The sequence below is a fragment of the Falco biarmicus genome, chromosome 2, assembly GCF_023638135.1.
Source record: "Falco biarmicus isolate bFalBia1 chromosome 2, bFalBia1.pri, whole genome shotgun sequence".
Classification (NCBI taxonomy): Eukaryota; Metazoa; Chordata; class Aves; order Falconiformes; family Falconidae; genus Falco; species Falco biarmicus.
In genome coordinates, this window is record NC_079289.1 from 56,782,843 (window position 1) to 56,806,962 (window position 24,120).

Below are 24,120 nucleotides of genomic sequence, written 5' to 3' on the forward strand. Positions count from 1 at the left end.
TGCATTTTCCCTTTCCAAGAAGAAGATGAAGCATTTATTAAATTGAATTCCCTGAAAAACTTGAACTAACCAGGGAAGGGGGCAGGTCTGTCTTTTTGGGGCATGGGGCTCTCCCTGCCCTTTCGCGTTGCGCCAAACTCTTCCCCTGCAACGCGTGTTGTTTTGCACGTAGGTGTGCAGGGAGTTCCAGCGGGGAAACTGTGCGCGTGGAGAGACTGATTGCCGCTTTGCGCATCCAGCAGACAGCACAATGATTGACACAAACGACAACACCGTAACCGTGTGTATGGATTACATAAAAGGTCGATGCATGAGGGAGAAATGCAAGTATTTTCACCCTCCTGCACATTTGCAGGCCAAAATCAAAGCGGCGCAACACCAAGCCAACCAGGCTGCGGTGGCAGCCCAGGCAGCTGCGGCAGCTGCGACTGTGATGGTAAGTGCTGGCATATATGGCTGCCTGTTTTTTGACAGAAGCTCTTTGATGCCTATTTTGCTTCAACTTAATGCTGTTTGCTTATACTTTCTTTTCTCTTTTGCCTCTTTTTTTTTTTTAAATATAAGAATTTTTGAAATTATTACTATTGCTTGATGGGAGGAAGCACTTTTTTTCTTTATGCCCTTATTTTGATGCTGTATTTCTATCCAAGACAGTGAAGCAAATGACGCTCTATACCACTTCTGTTCTCTGCCTTGATTATATGTTAAATTTGCCTGTAATATTTCCAAACAGAAACAAAAATGATAAGCTAAGCTTGAAAACCGGAGCACATAGGGGGTTTTAGCTCTTTGACGATAGTTACACATGTGGAAATTTGGAAGAAAAGGAAGAAAAGCAAAGAGAGAGCTTTTGCCTCGGAGATTGGCAGTAGAAAAGAAACCTGCATTAAGACTCAACTCCCTCCACCTTAGATGCCAGACAGATACCTGAGCCTAGTCTAGCCACCTTGGTCTCGCTTTATAGGTAGTAGAGAAAAACCAGCACATTCATCTGATCTACCATTAGTGTCTGTCAGAGAATGAGAAGGAACTGCTCTCTGTGGACACACATCTGTCCCTGCTGACTAAAGAGTATCAACTGTATCTTTTTGAACTTTGGTTAGATGAATCTCATGCCTAGAGACTTCTCTTGCCTCTCCCACTGTCATGGGCAAGTTACTTGAATGGTGGGGTCTGAAAATAGTAAATTAAGATGGGAATCATTAAGAAAAAGCATAGTAACTATAGTCAGAAGAGATTGAGGGCTTTCTATTCTCACATATTTTGAGCTCTTACTTAAAACTGTTTAGACAAGTCAGCCTATTCATTTACCAATATTGGATCTCTCTTACGGTTGCTACCACGGAAGTTGATACATTTAAATAGAGTGGTATTGATAAAGTTAAATAAATCGAGCATGCAGGATCTGACTTGGGAGACAAAATTTCTGGCAGCAAATCAAAGAATCATTGTCCTCATTGCTGGCAGTGGACGAATAATTAAGCAGATGTGGTTTGTGGACTTGTGGGCAGTGCATACAATAGTTACAGACAATACAGTTATTCTCTGGTTAAAAAGCCTACCAGAAACACAATACAGTACAGTGTATAACTACCCCAAGCTATTGTATTTAGCAAATTAGCAAAGACCAGACTTTTATGAGGGACAAAGGGTAAGTTATGCAAGAAAGTAAACCGCCAAACAGAAGAACATTTCTTAAGTTTTAATATTCTTTCTCTTGTAGTATCCCCAGTCTCTGTTTTGAATTGGATGATTTTTAGTTAAACTTTCCTGTGCTGGCAGAATTTTTATACCATCTGGAAATTAAAGCAAAGGAGATTGGTTTTCTTATTCTAATTAGCTTCTATTGTGCCATATTTATTGTCTATTTAGAGAATGTAATATTTCTAGGCAGTGTACTAAAGAAGAAAGGAGAGAGATGAGGGGATTAATGTTTTTGTGCTTCAGTAATAGTTGGATATATATCCTGTGATTTTAAATAAGCCATAATTGGACTCACATTAGCCCCAAAGCAAGATGAAGCACAGAATTGAAATGTTGGCACTCTAATGTCACAGGAGAAGGCAGGGACCTGTAATTCAGTAACTTTTTGCAGAAAAATACGTACAGAATATTTTAAAGGCTTATTTAGACAACCAGACAGAAAAGCTTCTTTACAATCCAGCTATTTTTTGTTTATAGATTTGAAACAATCAGATAGAGTGAATGAAAAATCACTGGAATGGCAATAACAACAAAAAAGTGGTAGAAAAACCATATGCCTGCAAGGCCCCCCAAGAATGACTAAGAATACTCAATTTGATCTAGAGAGCGAAAGTAAGGCTGAAATACAAGTGCTTATGTGTAGGTTGTGTAGCTTGAGGTTGCTCCCAGACAGAAATTGTGTCTGAGAGGTTTTCCTTCCTGGGGGAGCTGGCTGCATTGCTGTGGTCCAGAGGGTGCTCATATAGGTGAGCATTGTGGATAGGGTTAGAGCACTGTAGGCAAAGCTTGTGAAACCACTGAAGGTCAATGAATCCTGCAGTCTGGAACCTTTGCAGAAAATGCTTTGTCTGTATTTCTATACCCTGAAGGTTAGGAATTTTTACCGCAGTATCTTAGGTGACCTCATCATTTGAAGTAAAACGAAAGGGGACTGTGAAGGAGGCTGTAGACTCTGTATAGCTTAACTGTGAAGTGCATTAGAAGACAGTGTCATCTGTCATGGTACTTGGGGAGCTCCAAATATTCATATGGTGCATTAGAGAGCATAAATAGTCACTGAAAAATGTACAGCCTAAATTAAAATGTGAATTCATAGTTGGTGTTGGAAGGGATCTCTAGAGATCACCTAGTCCAATCCTCCAGCTCAAGCAGCATGAGCTGGAGAAAATTCACAGGACGTGCCTAATTGGATTTTGACAGTCTCCCAAGGATGGAGACTCCACAACTTCTCTTGACAACCTGCTCCATGGTTAAATCATGCTTACAATAAAAACATTGTAAGAATTTTTACATTTAAATGGATTTTCTTGTATTTACATTTGTTCCCATTGCTTCTTGTCCTGTCAGTAGGACCTGCTGAGAAGAGTCTGACTCCATCTTTAGTCCTCTATCAGGTGTTTATATACACTGGTGAGATCCCCCTGCATCTTCTGCGGGCTGAACAGTCCCAGTTCTCTCAGCCTTTCCTCATACAAGATGGTCTCCAGTCCCTTAATCGTCTTTGGGGCCCTTTATGGGGCTGTTTTCTAGAATGTCCATGTCTGTCTTGTACTGGAGCGCGCAGACCTGGACATAGTGCTCCATATGCAGCCTCACCAGTACTGAGTAGAAGGGAAGGATCACGTCCCTCAACCTGCCAGTGAGGCTCTTCCTGATGCAGTCCAGGACGCTGTTGGCTGCCTTTGCTACGAGGGCACATTGCTGGCTCATGTTCAGCTTGGTGTCCACCAGGGCACTGAAGGCCTTTTCTGCCAAGCATTGGTGGCCCCCAGCATGTACCAGTGCCTGTGCTTGTCCCTTCCCAGGTGCAGGGCTTGGTAGTTCTCTTTGTTGAACTTAGTGAGGTTCCTCTGTGCCCGTTTCTCCAGCTTTTCCAGGTCCCTCTGAGTGGAAGCATGTCTATCTTGTGTGTCAACCACTCCTCCAAGTTTTACACCACTGGCCTCCAGCTGGACTTTGTGTTGCTGATCACAACCCTTTGAGCCTGGCAGTTGAGCCAATTTTGAGTCCATCTCACTGTTGTCCATTTAGCCCATGCTAAGTAAGTTTGTCTGTGAGTATGAAATGGGAGACAGTGTTGAAAACCTTTCTGAAGTCAAGAGAAACAACATCCATTGCTCACCTCTCACCCACTAAGCCAGTCTCATCATGCAAGGCTGTCAGATTGGTTAAGCACAATTTCCCCTTCATAAGTCTATGCTGATAACTCCTGATCACCTTCTTGGCTTTTGTGTTTGGAGATGGTTTTCAGGAGGATTTGCTCAATTGCTTTCCCAGGGACTGAGGTGAGGTTGACCAGCCTGTCATTCCTCAGACCTTCTTTCCTGCCATTTTGAACATAGGGGTGTCATTTACTTTCTTGCAGTCTTAGGGACCTTTCAAAGGTAGTTAAGAGTGGCCTTGCAGTGACGTTGGCCAGCTTCCTCAGCACCCATCAGTGCATCCTGTCAGGTCCTGTGGGTCTGTGTGCATCCAGTTTGTTTAAACGTACCCTAGCTTGATCCTCCTCCAAGGGTAAATCTTCACTTCAGATTTTCTCACTGGTCTCCCACTGGCCTGAAGGCCAGTCTTACCAGTAATGACTGAAGTGGAGAAGATGTTCAGTACCTCAGCCTTCTCCATGTCCTGTGTCATCAGATCTCTGGCCCCATTCAGCAGCAGACCCACATGATCCCTAGTCTTCCTTCTGTTGCCAATACACTTGGAGAAGTCCTTACTGTTGTCCTTCACATCCCTTACCAGATGCAACTCCAGGTGGTCTTTGGCTCCCCTCAGCCCATCCCTGCATGCTTAGGCTGTGTTCCTGTTCCTCTGGGGCCATCAGTCCCTGCTTCCCCCTTCTGTGTGCTTCCCTTCTTGTGTTTGAGTTTAGTCAGGAGCTCCATGCGCATCCATGCAGGCATCCACAGTGTGGATCTTGCTCGTATTCTAGGAGACATTATAGCATACCAATGCAATGTATGGCAGAGAAATACTATGCCTCAATATGTTTGATCATTTTTATTATTATTTTTGTTTCCTTTCCATAGCCTTTTCCTCTTGAGTCTGTAGCTATTGATTTTTTTGGTTGTTAGTTATGTAGGAGATCAAATGTTGAGCAGGAGATAACCTGATGGAACAGAGTGAGGCAAAGGAGGTTTTACCATCAGGACAAAATGGAAGAAAAGACGAAGGTGGGAGAGAAGAACGGACGGTTGGTCTGAAAGCCTGAAAAGAGTGAGAGACTACATGGAAACAAGGTTGATGAGTAGGTCTAGGAACAGATCAAGTTAAAACCTTCAAGTGGGGAAAACTGTGAGACTGAACTTGCTGTGGAAGATGAGGGGAAAGCCAGGAATAAAGCTTCAAAAGAGGGAGGTGAGGTTAAAAAAAGCATGGAGCAGAAGTGGAGAAAGGCAGTCATAAGCACAGAGTTGATAAGTTAACAAGTGAGTTCAGATAAGATCTGATTAATGAAGGTAATTAACTGAAACGCTTTACTCTTAATGATGTTGATTTGAATGTGTGGACTTCATCATCACATAATGCTGAATTCAGTTCTAGTGCTTCACCTCCATGTAGCCTACCATCCATGATGGATACGGAGTGGATCTGAGGCAGTGTCCCGTGCAGACAGAGTGATGTCCTCCATGGGGGTACCCATGGGGGGTACTGCACGTTGGCTGCACAGCACCCTGCTTAGACGCAAGAAATCTCTCCAGATGGTCACTTTGCACCAGGTGTTTCTTGTTATGTCTGAGTCTTGGACCTGGACAGGTGAGCAGATCCCGTAGGTCAGGGTATTTCATCCAGAAACATGCTGAAGGAGAGAGCTGGGGAGGGCATCGGAAAGCCTCATGCAACATAGGTGCAACAGAGCCAGGAATAAGGAACAGGTGAAGTGAGGGCTATCGTGCAAAATACCCTGTTGGCACTAGCTAAGCTTGTGGCCATAGGCTGTTTGTAAGCATTTTGTGCGTTGTCCTCTGTTACTTTTTTTCTACTTTTGTTCCTGTTTCCACATACTGATGTCAAGATAGACATAATCTACATATCCTAATGAGAGCTAAATACCAGCCTGTGTTCAAAAAACAAAAGTAAAATTTCTGATTTCTAAGTAAATTTTCCTTTCCTTTCTAAAGGTTTGTAAGACTTACTTACACTGTAAAACTTGAAAGTGATATTTTATATGAGATGATTTTTTACAGTGCCATCATATCAGCCATAAGTTTGATCTTATTATGGAAGTATACATAAATGTATATGCCTATGTATTATGCCTAAATACTTTCTTTTAAAAAGATTAATAATGCTGGACTAGTATCATAACTCATACTTTAATGTTCGCTTATGAACTGAGAGCCGTATTCTTACTCCCTGCTCCAGAAGCTAGTACTGAAGGTTGTAGCAAAATTTAAAAATACGTTTTAAATTCTGAAAGACATTTTTTTCCTTCTGAATGTAATGTGGTAAGTTACAAGGCAAAAAACTTTTCAAAAATGACCCAACTATAGGGGAAAAAAAAAAAAGGAATTAATGATAAGTTAGTGTAACTGGACATATTATTTATTCTGCTTTGTATTGGCAAAGGAGAACCTCTCTTTATTTTGAACCCCAAATCTATTGAGTGATGCACTTATCTTAATTAAAATACCCTCACCTTGCAAGCACTGATATTAATAGCATTTGTAATGCATTACAACTTTCACTAGTTCTTTGTATTTGAAAACGTAGCCTTCTAAATTGATTTTTCCACTTTAAAATGTGACTTAACTAACTTATCAGGAATTCTTATAGGCGTATCCTTAAAACTCTCTGCATCTCTGTGAAGTGTTTATACGATGCTTAATAGTGTCTGCAAGCTGCTGTTTTACTCAACTTTCCTGAATTTCAAACATCTATATTTTACTCTCTTATATGCTTTTAACTAAGGTATAGTAGATGCATTTTTGCTTCGGTACTAATTCAAAATGTAATATTCATTTCTTTAGAAGACATTTTTGTTGTTGTGCATGCCTAGTGTTTTGTATGTTGTATATTGCATTCAGAATATTTTTTTCCTTCTCACCTATCCACAAATGCAATGCCGTTCCCATGATGCACCTCTGCTTGCTGTTTACCTGTATGTTAATTCGCTTGAATCCCATTGGCCCACTGCCATCATGTGCTCGCTGCCTGTTATTAAAAGACTCAGTCGACTGCCAAAGCAATGAAGCGACCTCTCGAAGCAACTGTAGACCTGGTACTTTGACCTTTCACCTTTTGCTTTGCATGTAGCTTTTTTATTTTTTATTTTTTCAGAGAAGCAACTAATGAAATTTGTATCGCTTTACTTTCGAACATCAACCGGAAATAATTTCACATACTCGTTAATTTACCAGAAACTCTATTTATCCATCTCATTCTCATATGTAATAAATGCAGACGATTTAGTTTGGTTCCTAACATGGTTTCATTTTTTTAAATATCCTCTCATGAAAAGTGGAATTGAGATAAAACTGCTTCTGTAATTGAAAGTGCTTAACGTAATCCATTAATCTGTATAATAATAGGAAACAATATTTAAATTTAAGAAATAAAATACTTGGCAATGAAACACAAGTGGTTTTTTCTCCCTGTAATATTTGAAAACCTATTTAAAGGCAATGCCATTTTCGTTGCTTTAAAGGCCTTTCTTTTCAGTAGTTGTGCTGCTACAGTTTTAGGTTAATAGTACCATGCTTTTGCTATCAGTAACAAAATTTCACTCATTTTACATTGCTGTGCTTTGAGTTAATATGCATGGCGAGGCATCTTCAGCTGCTTTAAAAAACAATAAGTTGTTGTATTTATGTATATGTTACAGACAACGTCTTGAAAATTATGCCATTTTAACTAACTTTCTTATTCACAGGCCTTTCCTCCTGGTGTTCTTCACCCTTTACCAAAGAGACAAGCACTTGAAAAAAGCAATAGTGCCAGTGCCGTTTTCAATCCCAGTGTCTTGCACTATCAACAGGCTCTTGCCAATGCTCAGTTGCAGCAACACGCAGCGTTTATCCCAACAGGTATGTTGTACTTCTGTTGAACCAGTTTCGCATTCCTCAGGCAGCTTCCGTCTCAGGCAGCTGCACTTAACAGAAGATGGTTTGATGCTCCCTACCCTACTCGAAGTGAAGTCTGCACAGATGTTTACACGTTATTTTAATTCCTCTTGCAAAGTAAGAGAACTCCAGCAGAAATTTCAATATGCTGTCAGGCTGCTTTTCACATTCTTAGCCTCGTTCATCATTTTCCAGAGTTTTCCCCTTTTTTCCTACCTTAAATTGGCTGTGTTTTGACTTATGTCTGCCAGCGCTCTCCTCGGAGATGAGAGGGCAAAGTTCTGCTAACAAAAATGCTGGGAAAGATCATCACGCTTCAGAGGTGCTGCAGGAAGTATGCTGTGGCCGAGGTGCATCCTCCTGCTCCCTCGGGTGCTGTGTCACAGCCGCAGGGATTACCCCGGCTGCCCACGAGTGGAGCAAGAAGGGGAGCACAGGGCGTAACCTTCTAGTCGACACCTGCGTGGGAGCCGCAGCAAACCACTTTGCTCCCCACAGCTCCATTAAAGGGCTTTGAAGCATCAGAGGCGTTTTTGTGGTTTTCATTTTTGGAACACCAGCAGAACTTTTCCTAGCATTTGCGGCTGGTAGCTGGGGTTCTAATTCTTCATAGGGGTGATCTGAAGACGAGTGAACGTAATTTGCATTTCAGTGCTCAGAGCTCTGTAAAAGTCAGAGCATGAAGAGATGGCTTGAACTGCACCGTGGCTGGTGGCAGGGCTTCTCTTTAGCACTGCAAGAGAAAGAATGTGCTAGGTGCTCATGTAAACAATAACAACATAACCCTCTAAATTAAGTCGGTCACCCCCACTCCAAACTTCCCAAAGGTAAAATCCTGCCTAATGAATTCTCCGATTTCCTTTGTAAATAATAAGTTATATGGTTTTGTACCAGAATGTTAATCGAGTGTGAACTTTCAGAATCGTTTAAAACTATGTGTTTGCAAATGCACTTGACATTTCAGCGATGTTATTTTAGTATATAGAAATAATATCGGTTAAACAAGGAATGAAATGCAACACATGATGATTTCCTGATCTATCAGCATTCCCATATGTTTCTAAAGATGAAAACAAACACAGATGGCTTTGACTTCATGGAATTTTTCTATAAGGCCTGAGTAACAACCTTGGAGCCTGCCCCTTTGTTTATAATAGTAAATTATACATGCCATATTTTTAGCACATTGGTGCACCAGAATATCTGTGGCAGAAAACATACTGACATTTATGGGAGTGTTTGAAAAAAAAATAATAAATTGTGAGCCTGCCTATTTGGACATGAATGGAAGACTGCCCTGTGCTTACAAACATACACAAATTTATTTTACATTGTAACCCTGAGAAGCTGCAGTATGATATATGCATTATTCCTTCTCCTAAGCCCTCTCTCTGAGGGCTTATTGCTATGATTTGCAATTGACAAGGATTTTAAATTAACTATGGAAAATACAGTAGTCTAAACCTTTTTCAGTGAAATAGCGTTTGGATATTTTCCAGACTTTTGGAGTGCTCATGCTTCCTTAAGTAGCTCATTCTTTGTGCTTTTTATTGTCCATCCCTCTTTACAACTAATGTTTGTAATTATAGTTTTATCTTACAAATTTCTGGTGGTAGGAAGGGTGGGTCTTGGAACCAAACCTTAAAGGCCAGGTTGTTGGCATCCCCAAAACAAGTGCATGAAAAAAGAAGAAACAGAGGGATAACATAGCAGATGGAGCCCAAGCCCAGAGTTGAAAACCTTTCTCAAAGTGCTGAACACCCTACTCTTTGCAAACACCATCAGCACCTAGAAAGGATGTTAGAGAGAGGAGTGGTGTATGGGAGGAGGCTAGGAAAGGGGACCCCCTCTATATGAGTGGGTGTCATGAGCTTTTCGTTAATGGTGCTGTGTCTGACATTCCCACATTTCCTGGGAAGGTTGGATTTGGTGGGTGTAAGGACTGTTACGCCGCCCAGGTCTAAGGAACAATGCATGACATTATCTGTTGGATTTAAAATGATTATGCGGTATTTTCTGAACTGGTATAATTTTCAAATGTGTTCCTTGTGTGTGTGTGTTAAGTTAAATTTTAAGACAAGTTTTGCTGCTGGTATATATATAAAACTTAATTGTTTTATATAACTTCTTTGCTTTCTTAACCACTCGCTCCTCTAATAAGAAGTGTGGGGCTTGACTTAGCATGGCTTACCTCTGAAGTTCTGCACTTTGTTTTACATCTGTTTGATTGCTTTGTCACCTTCTCCTTATTGTTTGGTGAATGATCTTAAAAACAACAGATCTTTTCTCTCTTCCCATTGCTGTTTGTTAGTGTTTCTGTAGCCTCTAGAGGACGAACTTTGTGTATTCTTTGGGGACTTTCTTGGGTAAGGTCATTCATAGTTAACACTGCTACTGCGATGGTCTGATACGGGGCTGTGGTAGTAATTAAGCAGGACTACAGGAAGCATATTTGATTTTGTATCAAATATGCATCTACCTGGGACTAGTCTACTTACCTGCTTGCCTTCACCAGCTTGCTATATGCACTGTACTGAAAATACACCGCTGCTGCTCTTTTTTTTTGTTTGGTCTTCCCAGAAAGGTTTAAGGGCACCAAAAGTAAACTACATGGCAGTCTTTCCAGAGCACCTTTGAAGTGCGCTGGGAGCCTTTTGCTGGAACATTACACACTTTAAGGTTTTAAGCTTGGGGAGTTGTCAAAGTATTGTTTTCTTTGGTCAGAAGCACCTCTCCACCTCTGGTGTTGTGTTAAGAATGAGCACATTAACATCAAACACAAATTTCATAAAGCCCCTGCAGAACAATATCAGCTAATTCCATTTTAACTTCTTTCTCTGCTGCACATCAAAAAGTTGGGGAGTGTTGATCCGCACAACATGGAGCTGTCTGAATTACGCAACGAGTTCTAAAATTCCCAAATAATGTGACATTTGACCAAAGATGTTTCTGCAAAGAAAAACCTGTTGCTGCAAAAGTACTAAGTGGAAGGATAAAAGTACCAAATAAAAAGGTTTATGAAGTATTTGGTATATACACAGAAAGTGCCAAAAGTCGCACGATATGCTTGGGAGTTCAGCAAGGTCATAATCACCTTTTTTTGTATTAAAGCAAAACTATGAATGACCTTACAGTTTCATTTAACTAACTTACTTCTCTGTGGTTATGCTTGAATCTCACTTTGAATGTTAACTCTAAACAGCTAACCTGTTTCTTCCCTTTATCCACTTTTTTCACCTATCATTGCATGACACGCAGGGTCAGTTTTGTGCATGACACCCGCTACCAGTATTGGTAGGTTCCAAATTTCTTTATTGATCTCTTTTTATACTGTATATGATGTATGTTCACTTGTTTCAAAAATCCTAGGCAAGATTCAGACACTGACTAGAATTAAAGGTTCGCTTGTCATTCTGGTTGACTTCGCAGAGTGTTTAGATTTATAGATGAAAGCTGCAGTTTAGATGTGATATCACCTGCTATAACAACTACACTGCAAAAGCATAATACCATGAATTCCAGTCTGCTTTTCAGTTTTCAAAGTTTTATTTCTCTTTATATTTTATATTGTCTAGTACTATAAAATCATAAAATACTGGAGAAAAGCCAGCAAATTTCATCAGTGTTTTAAAGTTTCATAGTGGTGTGCCTATTTCTCCTTTTTGCTGTGTGTTAGAAAGTTTTATCAGCGTTTCCCAGAAATGCCTACTTTGATCCACAGAGGCTCTGTTGAAACCCGCGATCTGAATCTCACTCCTCTGTTAAACATATTTGCAGCTTGGAGTTAATATTTTGAGCATGCAAAGTGGAAGTCCAATGCAATATAATATAGCCTCTAAGACAGAAGAGTAATCTTTCTTATATTCTGTAGCCCTGTCCCAGTGATATTTTTGTTTGTGTGTGTGGGACTACTCAGATAAGCATTTAAAGTACCAAGCCTTTAAAACGTCAAGTTAATAATTCTCCTATGAAGGTGCTTATTAAAATTCATTCTTAAAATGAGCAAAAACAATGACTTTCACAAAATCAACCTTGCTTTTTTAGGTTAAGCAAAGTAGTATTTAGATCAGGAAAATTATTATCATCCTTCTGATTTTTGCCTCAAAGCAGATAGTAATTTAACTCTGATAAAGTCTTTAACAGGCAGAGCTAGCAGAAAAAATGGGTAGATAACATTATGAAGGAAGATGGCAAGTTTCAGGCTTACTTCAAAGTGAAGTTAAGTGAAAATGATTCGGTTTTTAATTGCATTTGAAAATTAAGGTAAACATTTATTGGTTTTCTTCCCAGTACAAACCGCTCTTGGCTTTTTTTTTTTTAGTAGAACTTTATTATGCGGGGCTTTAAATCAATACTGGGGGAAAACAAATTGCTCATGTAACAATTCTCAGGTAACAGGCAGTTTTGATAGACACCTCGTTTGCACAAGCAATCTTCTTCTTAGACATAACACCCGTGTTTTCAACGGTCCTTGCTTTTTTTTTCTGGGAATCGCCGATTGTGTTGACAACCTTCCTTTAATTGTACTTGTAATAAGCTATTTTCCCTTTTTTTTTTATTTCTCCGCCACGCTTTCTCGCTTTGCACTGTGATTGCATGCCATCTGCCGGTTTAACCCATGACGATGGCTTGCCGCTCTTGATATTCACCATGCCAAAAATACCACTTCTCTTACCATAATGCTGCACCCTCCTGTTCATTGCTTCCATGGTTCCCCTCCTGAAAGTACCCATGATGCACAACGCTACGGCCGCCACTGTCTCTGCAGCAACAACTCCTGCAACAAGTGTTCCCTTCGCCGCAACAGCCACAGCAAATCAGGTTTGCTCCTTTTAAAGCTTTCTTTCACAAGATCCCGAACTCTAAATGAGTGCTGAGATTTTTATTTTAATTTTTTTTTAACAAAAAAAATTCTCCCAGAGAATTTTTTTTCTTTCTGTGTTTACCCCATCAAATTTTAATTTTATTTTTAAGTCGTTTATAGCAAGTGTTTGTGGGACAGGTTGCACTTATTTAGAGTTAACATTTGTTGCAAATAATGATGTAGCTGTGTTTTGTGTTGCGATGTTTGTACCTAATTATTGTGTAATTAACCCAGCTGGAGTTAGAATCACTGTAGGACTGGACTGCTTACAAAAGTCTATTATTAACTCCTAAGTTCAAAAGAAAAATCATCACAGGTTTCAAACGTTCAGGTGTGTTAATGTAGCCTTCTCCATGCGGTGTGTGGAAGTGACTAATCTGTGAGCATGGAAGCTGACTAAACTCACAAGCGGGAACAAGGCAGCTAGCAAAAAACCAGAAAAAATACTGAATGTTTTCAGTAAATGCTAGTGACCAAAACAGCACTGAAGTGCTGAAAATTATGACTATGCCTGCTTAATGTTTGAAAGTGTATTTTGAACCTGGGAATTGTATTTCCCTAAGGAAGGACATTGTTACAAAGAACCCCTAGGGTTTTTGGCAGAGGCAGGCTAGGAAAGATGATACTTTCTCCTTTTCTTCTGTGGTTTGTCATGTTAATGGCAGTTTTCATTTTGGTAGGGTTTCCCCCCTCCTCCTGTAGAACCCGATTCCCAGGGAGAATGTATCTATTGCAGCTCAGAGCGTGTAGCTTTGACCTCCCCTTCGGGGGCTGTAGAGATTCCCCCACCCCCGGTGTGCCCAGCATCTGCCAGGAGAGGGGCTTGCGCAGCAGTTGGGTCGCTCTGGCTTTTCTGTTGCTCTGGGACCATGCTCGGGTGTTTCAACCCGAGAGCTGTTTTCTCTCAGGTTTTGAGAGGTCAGACTGTGGAGGAAGCAAGCAGATTTGCTCACCAAGAGAAAGCAAAGGGCTCTGACCCCTTCACCTTTCCTGGTGTTGCTCCTGGCCAGACTGACAAGCTGTTGCAGACCCAGTAGAAACCCTGCCCCTCCACCTGCCAAGGGATGACAAAGAAATCGGTGAAAACGTTTTGCTTAATAATGTTAGACCAGCGGATTTACCTTTTTTTGCTGTCTGTCCCAAAATTATTTAAGTATCCCATGGAAAAATAGAAGTTGCCTCAAGAGTTTATTTATAATAACTTAGGAAAAATATACTACCTCTGAAATACACCCTACTTTCTTAAAGAAACACAAACCAGTCAGTTTTCTCCGTTTTTTTTGAAAGGCTCGTTTGCCGACATTGTGGTGTTTGTGCTTCTAGCATTTTCACCCAAAGAGGGTTGTCGTTTTGTGTGTTCTTTTCTGAGAGCTGGCTTCTTTTGACGGAAAAATGCTTAGGACGAGTGGGAAAGTACAGCAGGCAAATGGCACGTTTCACTGTCCTTCCCAGAACAGCATCGGCAACAGAAAACGGTTTGGTGGTACCCAGTGTAGTTTTGTGTTCCCAAAGAGGTGACAGAGAGACTTGAAGATGCCAAGGGGCAGTCTGGGGGGGGGTGGTCAGCTGGGGACACTCTCCAGCATGGGAATGCAGCCAGGGCGGCTCCACTATCCACACTCCTGAGCACCAGAGGGACCGATGGTGGCTGAAGTAGCATAAATGCATGTGCTACAAAAGGACCTGTAAACAGCCTTATTTTTTAATTATTTTTCTTAAGTTAAAATTGGAATACTGGTACACAAGTAACTAGTGCAACTGGGGAGGCATAGGTGTGCCTTAATGCACTTTCTCATCTAGCAGAGTAGCAGGCAGAGCCCTTCCTTTCCCATTGCAGATTTTGCTTGCATTGGAGGATTGAAGCATTTTAAATTTTAACAGGGGTTGTAAGAAGTGTCTGTGTGTATTTAGTTGGCTGCATATATTTGTATACATCTAACTTCATGCTGAAATTAAAGTATGGTTTAACACGGGGATGGGTTTTCACTTGTTTGACTTCAGCCATTTGGAAGTTTGGCATCCAGTTCATCTACCTTTCTAGAAGTCCGTGTTAGGGCAAGGTAAATTGCCCTAGAGCGTCCTGCCTCTGTTCTGTTGCCTGTGGAAGGAGCGTAGATGTGTAACCAAAACCGCACCAACTGCACATGGAGGAGATGAGCCCCACCCCAGCAGCTTTTCTTGTTGGCTTCTGTAGCATGTGCCATTCCTGTCTTTTTCTTCTCACTCTTCCCTTTCTTTTAGTCATTGCAGATCTTTCAAAGCTACTGTAAAAAACTGTATTTGAACATAGGGAAAGTAGTAGTAGTTACTGCTGCTTTATAAAAGGCAGATCTCCAAGTTTGCTGTTTGTTTCCAACCTCCTAAGAGTTGGAGACAAAGCTGCAACACTGGGAAGGGCCCCGTAGTCACTCTGTGGTCCTTACTCTCAGTATTTCTTTAGCCCAAGAAACACAGAAGGAGCAGGTAATTAACTTGGGTTAAGACTTTGTTCATGGTCGTGATGTCCTTTGTGTCCTCTTGTATGGATGTAAACCCTCCTCTGTTCAGAAAAGGACTTTTTTTACTCCCATCTAGATAAAATTTTCTTTCCGGGTCTGTGCCACTCTGCTTTACATACTTGTGGGATACAGTTTCCTCTTTCTAGTGTCTCTACTGCACTTTTTAAATCAACCTGCAGCCTTTGGTTCATCCCATTTCAGTTCCCATGGCTTCTCACAAAGCCAGGCATGAAATAAAAGTTGTAGCAGGACTTAATCATTTCACTCAGTGTCATTTGGCTTGGTATTTTGGCCTCGGGAGAGATTGCTGGACTTCTTTGGGGGAGTGTGATGATCCTTGTGTCTTTGAAGCACCAGTGGAAGGACGAGTCAGCATCCCAAAAGTTACAGAGTCTCAGCTCATGGCTAAAAACCCGAACAACTCTGTTGGTTCCAGTAAATTATTTAGTATGTGCTGTCAGCTTGTGTTTTGAAAAAAGATGAACTGTGTCTCGTGTCTTCTGTATGTCCTTTCTCTGAAAATAACACAAGTAACAGCTCAAAATGTGCCTGCATTGACACTCACAATTGGTCATGCTCGGCCAGCAGCTCTACGTTGCGTGTTCAGTGTATGGCATGAGGCACGTGAGAACATTGTGTAGGGTTAAAGGCTTTACTGTAGTACATCCGTGCAGGGTGACAGTTAAGAATATATTGAAAATTGGAAGTCTCTTGCTTTTCCTGACTCATAGAAGTCAGGTTTTAAAACCAAAATAATTTTCTTGCAGTGTCCTTCAGAGGGGAAGAGAATCACTTTGGGCTCAGTGCAATGAAAACAGGATGGAGCAAAAATGCTTTAGCAAATCCTGTTTTACAAATCCTGGTTAAAAACTGACTCAGTTGATACAAGAACTGGTGGTGTTGCTGTTCATGGCATGTGGACATCTTTGTGAGGGGGTGTCCCTACTTACTCTAGTTGCCAGGCTGTGATGAGAGGAGGTGGAGGTGGGGGACTTCAGCTTGGGATTTCCAGTGAAAGGCAGGTGGACTTCCAAAGGTACGTGAGGAGGCCAGGAGCATGACCAGTCAAGAGGTTACTGGTCCTTTCCCTTTTGCTCTTTCCCCCTCCACAACTGCTCCAGCCATTCCCACCAGAGTGGGGCTGGAAGCCACAGCTGCTTAATCTCGCTTAAGGGTTAGATCCTTAATGAACTTCCATTCAGTTGTTGTTTGGGGATGCTGACAGCTTGTTCTTGGAGGATGGAACCAGCAAAGTTCCAAGTAGTGTGAAACGACGGTGAGAAGCAGCATTAGGGCAAGTATTTGGAGGGTTTGATCCTAGCTCCCTCTAGTGCATGCGTGAGGGCAGAGATATGTGAAACATCTTATTTAAAGTATTAATACAGTCATTGTGTGTAAATATATACTTCAGAGATCTTTATTATAAAGCTTTTAATTATTACTCCTGTAGCTAGCGGACTAGCAATACTCGAGCAGGCAAGGAAACTGTTACCTGCTCAGCTTCACGCACAGGTAGAATCATAGAATCATTTAGGTGGGAAATGACTTTGAAGATCATTGAGTCCCACCATTATCCCAACACTGCCAAGTCCACCACTAAACCATGTCCCTAAGTGCCACATCTACACATCTTTTAAATACCTCCAGGGATGGTGACTCAGCTACTTCCCTGGGCAGCCTCTTCCAGCGCTTGACAACCCTTCCAGTGAAGAAATGTTTCCTAATATCCAATCTAAACCTGCCCTGGCACAACTTGAAGCTGTTTCATCTCATCCTATTACTTGCTACTTGGGAAAAGAGACCAGCACTCACCTTGCTACAACCTCCTTTCAGGTAGTTGCAGAGGAACAAAACAATATTTATTGAGTTTTATTTATATTTATGTACACTACTGTAATTTCAGGGTGATACTGAAGTCATAAGACTATAAGGAAAATTGGATTTGGAAGTTTGGTTCTCTTTTTGTTTTAATACTTGTTCTATAAGTAAATACAGGATTAGAAACTTGGGAAAAAGATTGGAGGTGTTGATGTTCATGCTAATACAGATGCAGAGAAATGTGACTTCCTCTACTCTGCACTCCAAAGATGAGTTAACAGAGGAACAATGTTCAGGATAATCTATCCTAACATTTGAGAGAGGTGTCATTCTAAATTCTGGGACTGAATTTCAGTTTTGAATAATGCTAACACACCTGCTTTGGGGGACTTGAAATTTCTGAGTAGAAAGCCTTACTATTGCTTCATGTACGTATATGCATTGGTGAGCCCTACAAGGATTAAAAGGTTAGGACTCAGCCCGAAATTAAGACTTGTGGGTGTTGGTGTCTGGGTATGGGTGTCTACGTGCAAGGCAGAAGATTTAAGTACCCAGTGTAGGCTGTGAAGGTTATCAACACAGTCAGATGAATTCTGGAGAACAGTCTGGCTCAACCTTCAAAAGTCACGCAGGGCTTGGTTCAGTTGCCTAAACATGTGTCTACTGACGTTTAAGATCGTCCTAAGATAACCTTGGAGCTGTAGGTTATCCAGGACATTTTGACAAGCTTGACAGATGCAGTACAGGAGCTAGACAATCTGCATACTTCTGAACTGGCAGCTGGATGACAGACAGGAGACCTTAGCCCAGTGGTACTAAAAGCCTGGTGAGCAAATGAGCAGCAGTGGGTGATCACATGAAGTGATCTCCAGGCTCCGTTGGCTTACTGACTAGGTCGTATCACCCCATTGACTGCGACGGTAGGTTAAGGCATTGGCACTTCTGGGCCTTTTTTATCTGTGTCCTCAAGCTCAGCGGGTGTTTCCTAAGCTCTTGCTTATTACAGGACAATTAACCAAATTCCAAATTACTTTAATGAAAACAGTCTTGCTCACATCAATAGAGAACAGTAGTACATGGCCTTATTTTCTGTAGCAATGGAAGTGGGACAAAGACTGACGGTATAAAAATAGCATTACAGAGAATGCTGCTTAAAGATGTTATTTAGTGACAGCATTATTCTACTGCTTATGTGACCTTTAGTCAAGAAGGAAAAAAAAATAACATTTCCAGTAGGAAAATTAAATACTCATAGGCCATGTCTGAAAAGAAATATAAGATCAACAGGCTGTCTCATGCTAAGCCTTGTGATTATCTAGCGCAGCTGTTTTATATTATGCATCAGTGTTTGCACTAAATTAGGTGGCAATTATGCAGATATTAATTATGAAATCATTCAGTAGCCTTCAGTTTTGTCAAAATCTGTAAAAATACAATGAAGTGAAAATAAAAAGTTATGCCACAAACAAAAGGACAATTAGAATATTTGCCCCAGAATTCAAAAAGTAGTTAACAGGATGAAATACAAACATGCCAGATGTTTAACGGGAATTAATGTGTGGCAGCGAGGGAGGGGAGCTGCGACCTGCAGCAACAGAGCACCCCTCTTTGCCAAGGTGCCCACAAAGGCAGCCACCGCTCCCAAAGGAGGCAGTCTCCTTAGACTGAAATGTCATGTTGCACCTCCTGAAGTTATTTTCTTCTACACAAAGCAGAAGTGCCAGTTTCTCCCTCTTGCAAATATTGCCTGGTGTCCCGAAAAAGGGCTGCCCCTCCAGTCTACCCACGTAACCCCAGGAAGCCACCTGGCAGGACGGAGGGCCGTGCTCAGCGCTGCCGACAAGGCTTTTCCTGTCTCACACTCCCCTTCTTCCTGGTGGAAACCTGCTGAACTTGTAAACGGGGAGAAGTAGCAATATACTGAGAAAATTAATTGAAAAATCTGGAAGGTAGTAGTAAACGGCCTTTTTTGTTGGCTAAAGGCAAGCTTTTGAGAAGGAAGGTGGGAAGGGGAAACAAATGTTATTTACATCTTTAGTGCCAGTATACAACGTTACAAATAAGAGCCTATGCAAAATTCTTAGTGATTTTAAAAGCTTCAACTGCAGTTTCTAAGGGAATGGAGGAACAGGTAGGAAAGCAATTCTGCAGTGAATAATAAGTATCTGAACAATTTTTGTCTGCTTTCTTTGATTGAAAGTTTTGGTCTAAAAATTCTATAAAGTACCAAGTTAAATGCTCCTATAGAAAATTCTGTTCTAGCAACAGAAAGGGCAATTTGAATCTGATATGAAAGAGTCCAAAAAAGGAGATGGAGGAACTGGTTCCTTTCTCAGACACATCATCAGAGGAGGTGCTCGCAGGGAGCGTGCCCTGGGCGGAACGGTGCTGGGCGTCTAGCAAGCCCATCTGTGGTGCAGTGCTGCTCCGCACAGAGGTACCGGCAGGCCTTGGCGTCAGGGATGCTGGACTCAACATCCTGCCTTGTACCTGCACCAGGCTGAAAAAATGAACCTAAACGATCCGTCATTGTGAAGAGTCATTTCTCTGGAGAAAGTATTTGAATAGCAATAGCTTGCCACGGTAGGATAGGCAAACTTCAGTGGCTTGCTGCCTCTTTCATGCTGCACACCCAAGAATCACAGGCCTTAATGCAATCAAGTTATTTTGTCTAAAGATGCTGAGTTACATGTAAGTACCTGTAACTTTCAGAATTAACAGTTTGCAGACTCAAGAAGTGGGAATTCCTTATCTTGAAGCCCACAACAAATCTCAAGCAGTGTCAAGAAAAGACCCTTTGAATTGCCTTGAAACAACTGATGTTACAGAAGATGTGGCAGAACTTTGTTTTATTAAACTTTAAGGCAGGAAAGGAGAAAGGCCAAAAGATTACCCTTGAAAATGTAAAGCAGCTCTAAAAACAAAGTCTCATGCAAAATTTAACCAAGTTTTGGGTTTATTTTTAAGAACATTTTTTTCTGTCTTAAGATAGTGTGTTTTTTTCTGCGTAGATGATGAAGACTTCTGGCAGGGTTGCATACAGAGTTTTAGATCAGATGCTCATATAGAAGAAGCCAGTGGGAAGAAATGGAAAATCTCTGGGTTTGTTTTTTTAGAAATTCCCCACACACACACAGCCCTGCTGCTGTAGAGGACTGAAACCTGACTTCCTCTGGTATCCTGCTAGATGGCACCATCACATCACATCAGCAGTCAGCAAAGGCAAACACTTCTTTTACATAACAAAAATAAAGACATAGTTCCCTTTCCTGTTGCAGACTGTTTTAGCTTTCATATCACTGCAATTAAAAAAAAAAGTATTTATGTTTGACATGGTAGCTCTCTTTTGTGTTCCTGATTTCTGTTGTCAACAAATGATACTTCGACAAGTTGAGTGAAAGCGTTTTGGGGCATGTATTTATTATTTAAACATAGGGACATTTTTCTGAGGTCAGCTCATTTTGTAGGCATTTGGGGGAAAATGATTTTGTTTCATTGTGTTTAGCATGTACACAGGGTCTCATGTGAGTCTGGTTTTTTTCCGTCATAAATTTTTAACAACACAGTGCAGTGCAGCACTCCAGATGAGCTTGTTTGGGATTCTGTTCTTCAAAATAATTGCATCTAGACATCTCTAGCTGTTCCAGCTACTTTCCCTTGAATTAAACGAATATCATGGTTTTATCTCAGTGTATGATTTATTGCCCACCAGAAATGCCAGTCTTTGGCTTTCAGTGTGCAGGAGGCTGCTCAAGTCCCCGCAATAGAGGCATCTATTTGTTTGTTCATTTGTTTGTTTGTTTTTGTGCCTGTCATGACTTCCAGCTCGAGGCAGAGATTTGTTGATTGTTTGGCTGACTTCATTTTTGCCACAATATTACCTGCAGTGACACACAATAGTATATATATATTCTATTTATGTGGGAGTATTCAGACAAGAAGGAATTAAGGAAGCGCTAAGCAGTCAAAGGTCGGGAACATAAAGATTTCCTCAGAGAAGTTGTAATGAGTTTTATAGAACTGCCACAAATGTTTTAAGTGCGGTCTCTGGCGAATATCCTTGATGAACAGGAATGTGGTACCTCTCTATGTTTCAGTTTAGTTCTGGATGTTGCAGTGGACCACCTTTTGCTGGGAAGGGAGTCTGAACTGGAGCGCCAGGTTTTGGGAGAGGAGAGGTTTCAGAGCCTTGGGTACTGCTGGGGAACCTGCTAGCCATGCCCTGCGTGCCGTGGCACTCTTCACCTAAAAGGAATGCCTGTGTGTACTGGCAGCCCTGTCTTGCATGCTTTGGGCATGCATGAGGTGTGAGAAAAAGATATAAAGCAGGTTTTGTTAAAAGAAAAAAAAAAAAAAAAAGCCAGGTGAGGAGTCCTAAGAAAATGCAGGTTTGGAGAAGTAACACCCCTACAAGAGGAATACGGGCACTCTCACAGGTAATGCACAGCTTGTGCTTGGCCTTTCACTCCCTTGCGCTTTCAGTTCCTCCACATAAGCCTATTCTGGCAGTTTCTAAAATTCAAAAAGAGAAGGAAAATGACCGGAAAGTAGGAAGTGAAAAACAGATGATTACAGTAGCTCAGACCTGCTGAAAGGTGAAATTGAGTGCCTATTCAAAACAGTCACTGGACGGGTGCTCCTAAAATATTACAGCAGTGCTTTTCTCATTTCTATGGAGTCTGTCTGCTGCCTGGATGATTAGTTAAAAATAGATTTTGGTAGAATGTATTAGAGTATGTTATGATCAATTTTTAGTACTGCATTATTTATTACTTCAAAGAAGAATAAATAAAGCCAGATTGCTTTCATTTTTAAAACAACCAGTCCTGTTTCTTTGGAGTGAGTAAGTACCTGTCAACAGTTGGACTCGGTGATCTTGAAGATATTTTCCAGCCTAAATGATTCTATGATTACTTGAGTAAATACCTATTGAAGCTTATAAGCATGCTAAGGAGTTGGCAGCACAAGTGGCTCTGGACTCTGCTGTCGGGAGCCTGTGACTATTCAAATGAGAAGAATGATGCTTTTGAACCCTTGAGCCCTTTGGGATCCCGTAGTTGCCTTGATCTTTTCTTCAGATTATCCTGAAGAGCTGGATTCAGACAAGGTCTTTGTCAGCTTTATGACACCCTGATGGCCAAGAACTTGTACCTGGTAGAATGAAAACGTGCTAGGTAGTGTCCACTTCAGCGTGGACATTGACCCTCAGCCATTTCCAGAAGTATATTATCAACATATGGGACAGGCAGAACTAGGATTTAGGGAAGAAAAGAGGGCATGGAGCAGGGCACCAGAATTACTGTGTCAGGGGATGGGCTGTGAGAAATCCAAGCGAGTAGGACTTCCAGTCCTCAGGAAACACCAGATGCCCCCTATGTTAGACTGTATGGGCAGGCAGCCAAGGAAAGCTGTGGCCTAGATATCTCACCCTTTACATACAAACCAGAGGTCACCTTTTTGATGTGCAAAGTAGACAGATATATTGGGGATGCACTGGATTAATGGAGAAGCAATAAGATAAAAATCCTTCTTCACCCCTGAGTTGAGGAGACATTCACAGTCAGTGAGAAAAACAAAACCCGTGTACCTTAAATCATAAGATGCTGGAAATGAGAATGAGGTTTCTGGCCATCAAGAGAGGAGGAGCAGCAAAGAAAAGCCAGCGATGCAAGGTGGAGCTCAGTGTGTTTATGAAAACTGATGAAGTGTTCGGCAGCGATAACAGGAGTAACAAAGTGCTTTCAGCAGGTCGCTCCAACCCTATTGGTAGTTCCTTTAGGTTTTGTATGGGGATGCATTTATTCGGGTTGGTTTCTTTTCAGTGTCTGCAGGTGACCCTGTAGAAAGATGCTAGTTTCACCAGTTTTACAAGGGTACAGACTGCTGACCGTGAATTTTGAAATGGAAAAACAGGTTAGATGGATGCACACATGTGCAAGTGTAGAGACAATGAAGGGAGTCTTTTGCAGCAGTGGCAAGACCTGCGTAGGTCAGGAAGGGACTTCCAAGGGGGATTACTGCTGGTGCTGGGACCAGGGGGAGGGGTAGGACAGCAGCTGTGGTGGGAAAGATGAGGCTTGTGTACCCCTACGCACCTTTCCAGCCCGAGCGCTGGGAGCAGGCAGGCTGCTTTTCATGCAGGTGGGAGCTGGAGCTGGCTCAGCTGTGGGCCAGTTGAGGACAGGAGCAAATCCCAACCCGTTGGGGAGTGTCAGTGGGAGTCCTGGGGAGGGGGATTGGAAAGCTCGGGTTGAGGGTCTGTGCTGCTGCTGAAGCTATGGAGAAATAGGAGGTGAAAAAGTTCATTGGTAAGGCTATTTAAGATTTAAGACCAAGCATCACTGATACGATAGTGATTACTCTCAGTAAATGCCTGAATATTTACTCATCCTTGTCCACTTCTGATTTAAAAAAAAAAAAAAAAAGACTGATTCATTTTGAAGAACAAGGCACATGCCACAAAACAGCATCCTAAGAGAAAATGAAAAATAAAAGAGATGGAGGCATTTCCCAAAGGCATGGTGAAATATAAATAGTCTTGGGTTTCATGTCAAAGGGAAGAAATACTTGGTGTTAGTTTTATTTTTAGAAAGCGGGAGAAGTTATGAGACAGCTTGATACAAGCTGTCTGTCTGAAAATATCTGTCATTTTTAATGTATACCCTAGACATATCTGACCAGTCTGCTACTTGTGTAAAAAGCATGAAAACAGAAAATGTCACTGTGGAAGGATTCATCTGCCCCAATGCAGGTGTCTGAAAGCTAAATACCTCAGTGTGAACTATTTGCCACAGACTCTCCCATTTGGTGGAGGGGGGAAAAAGCATCATGAGTTGATAATCTGTCTCATGCTAAAACAAGTTCCCAGAGGTAGGCTGGGAAGATGTAAAATAGGGTGACCAGCTGAGCTGTACATATCTGAAATCATAAGAGACTAATCTTGTCTGCAAGAAACTCCGGTTACTACATTGCTTTTAAAATGGAAGGCTGAGCAGTCTGAAATGTTTTTCCTGTGTATGAGTTCATTTTTGGAGGGATAACTGCTTTGCAATGTGGAGGTCAAATGTAGTCTTAGTGCCCCCTTAAAGCGTAATGATGCTTACAGATCAGAGTGTGATTTGGGGAAATGATTTCAAAACTTCTGAAAGAGAAACATGTCAGAGGTAGATGCAAA

General features: G+C 41.5%; 1 protein-coding gene across 12 annotated transcripts in view; it reads left to right on the forward strand.

The window, feature by feature from the left end:
- MBNL2 (muscleblind like splicing regulator 2) overlaps positions 1 to 24,120 on the forward strand; it is a 113,581-nt gene that overhangs the window by 82,257 nt on the left and 7,204 nt on the right. For 4 of the 12 annotated variants that reach the window (XM_056327540.1, XM_056327550.1, XM_056327543.1 and 1 more), the window contains 5 exons: positions 173 to 436; positions 6,872 to 6,925; positions 7,577 to 7,730; positions 11,025 to 11,060; positions 12,493 to 12,587. In XM_056327540.1, the coding sequence (XP_056183515.1) occupies positions 173 to 436; positions 6,872 to 6,925; positions 7,577 to 7,730; positions 11,025 to 11,060; positions 12,493 to 12,587 (603 nt within the window). The remainder of the gene's footprint in view (positions 1 to 172; positions 437 to 6,871; positions 6,926 to 7,576; positions 7,731 to 11,024; positions 11,061 to 12,492; positions 12,588 to 24,120) is intronic. The other 8 variants (XM_056327548.1, XM_056327549.1, XM_056327545.1 and 5 more) reach the window with 7 other exon arrangements.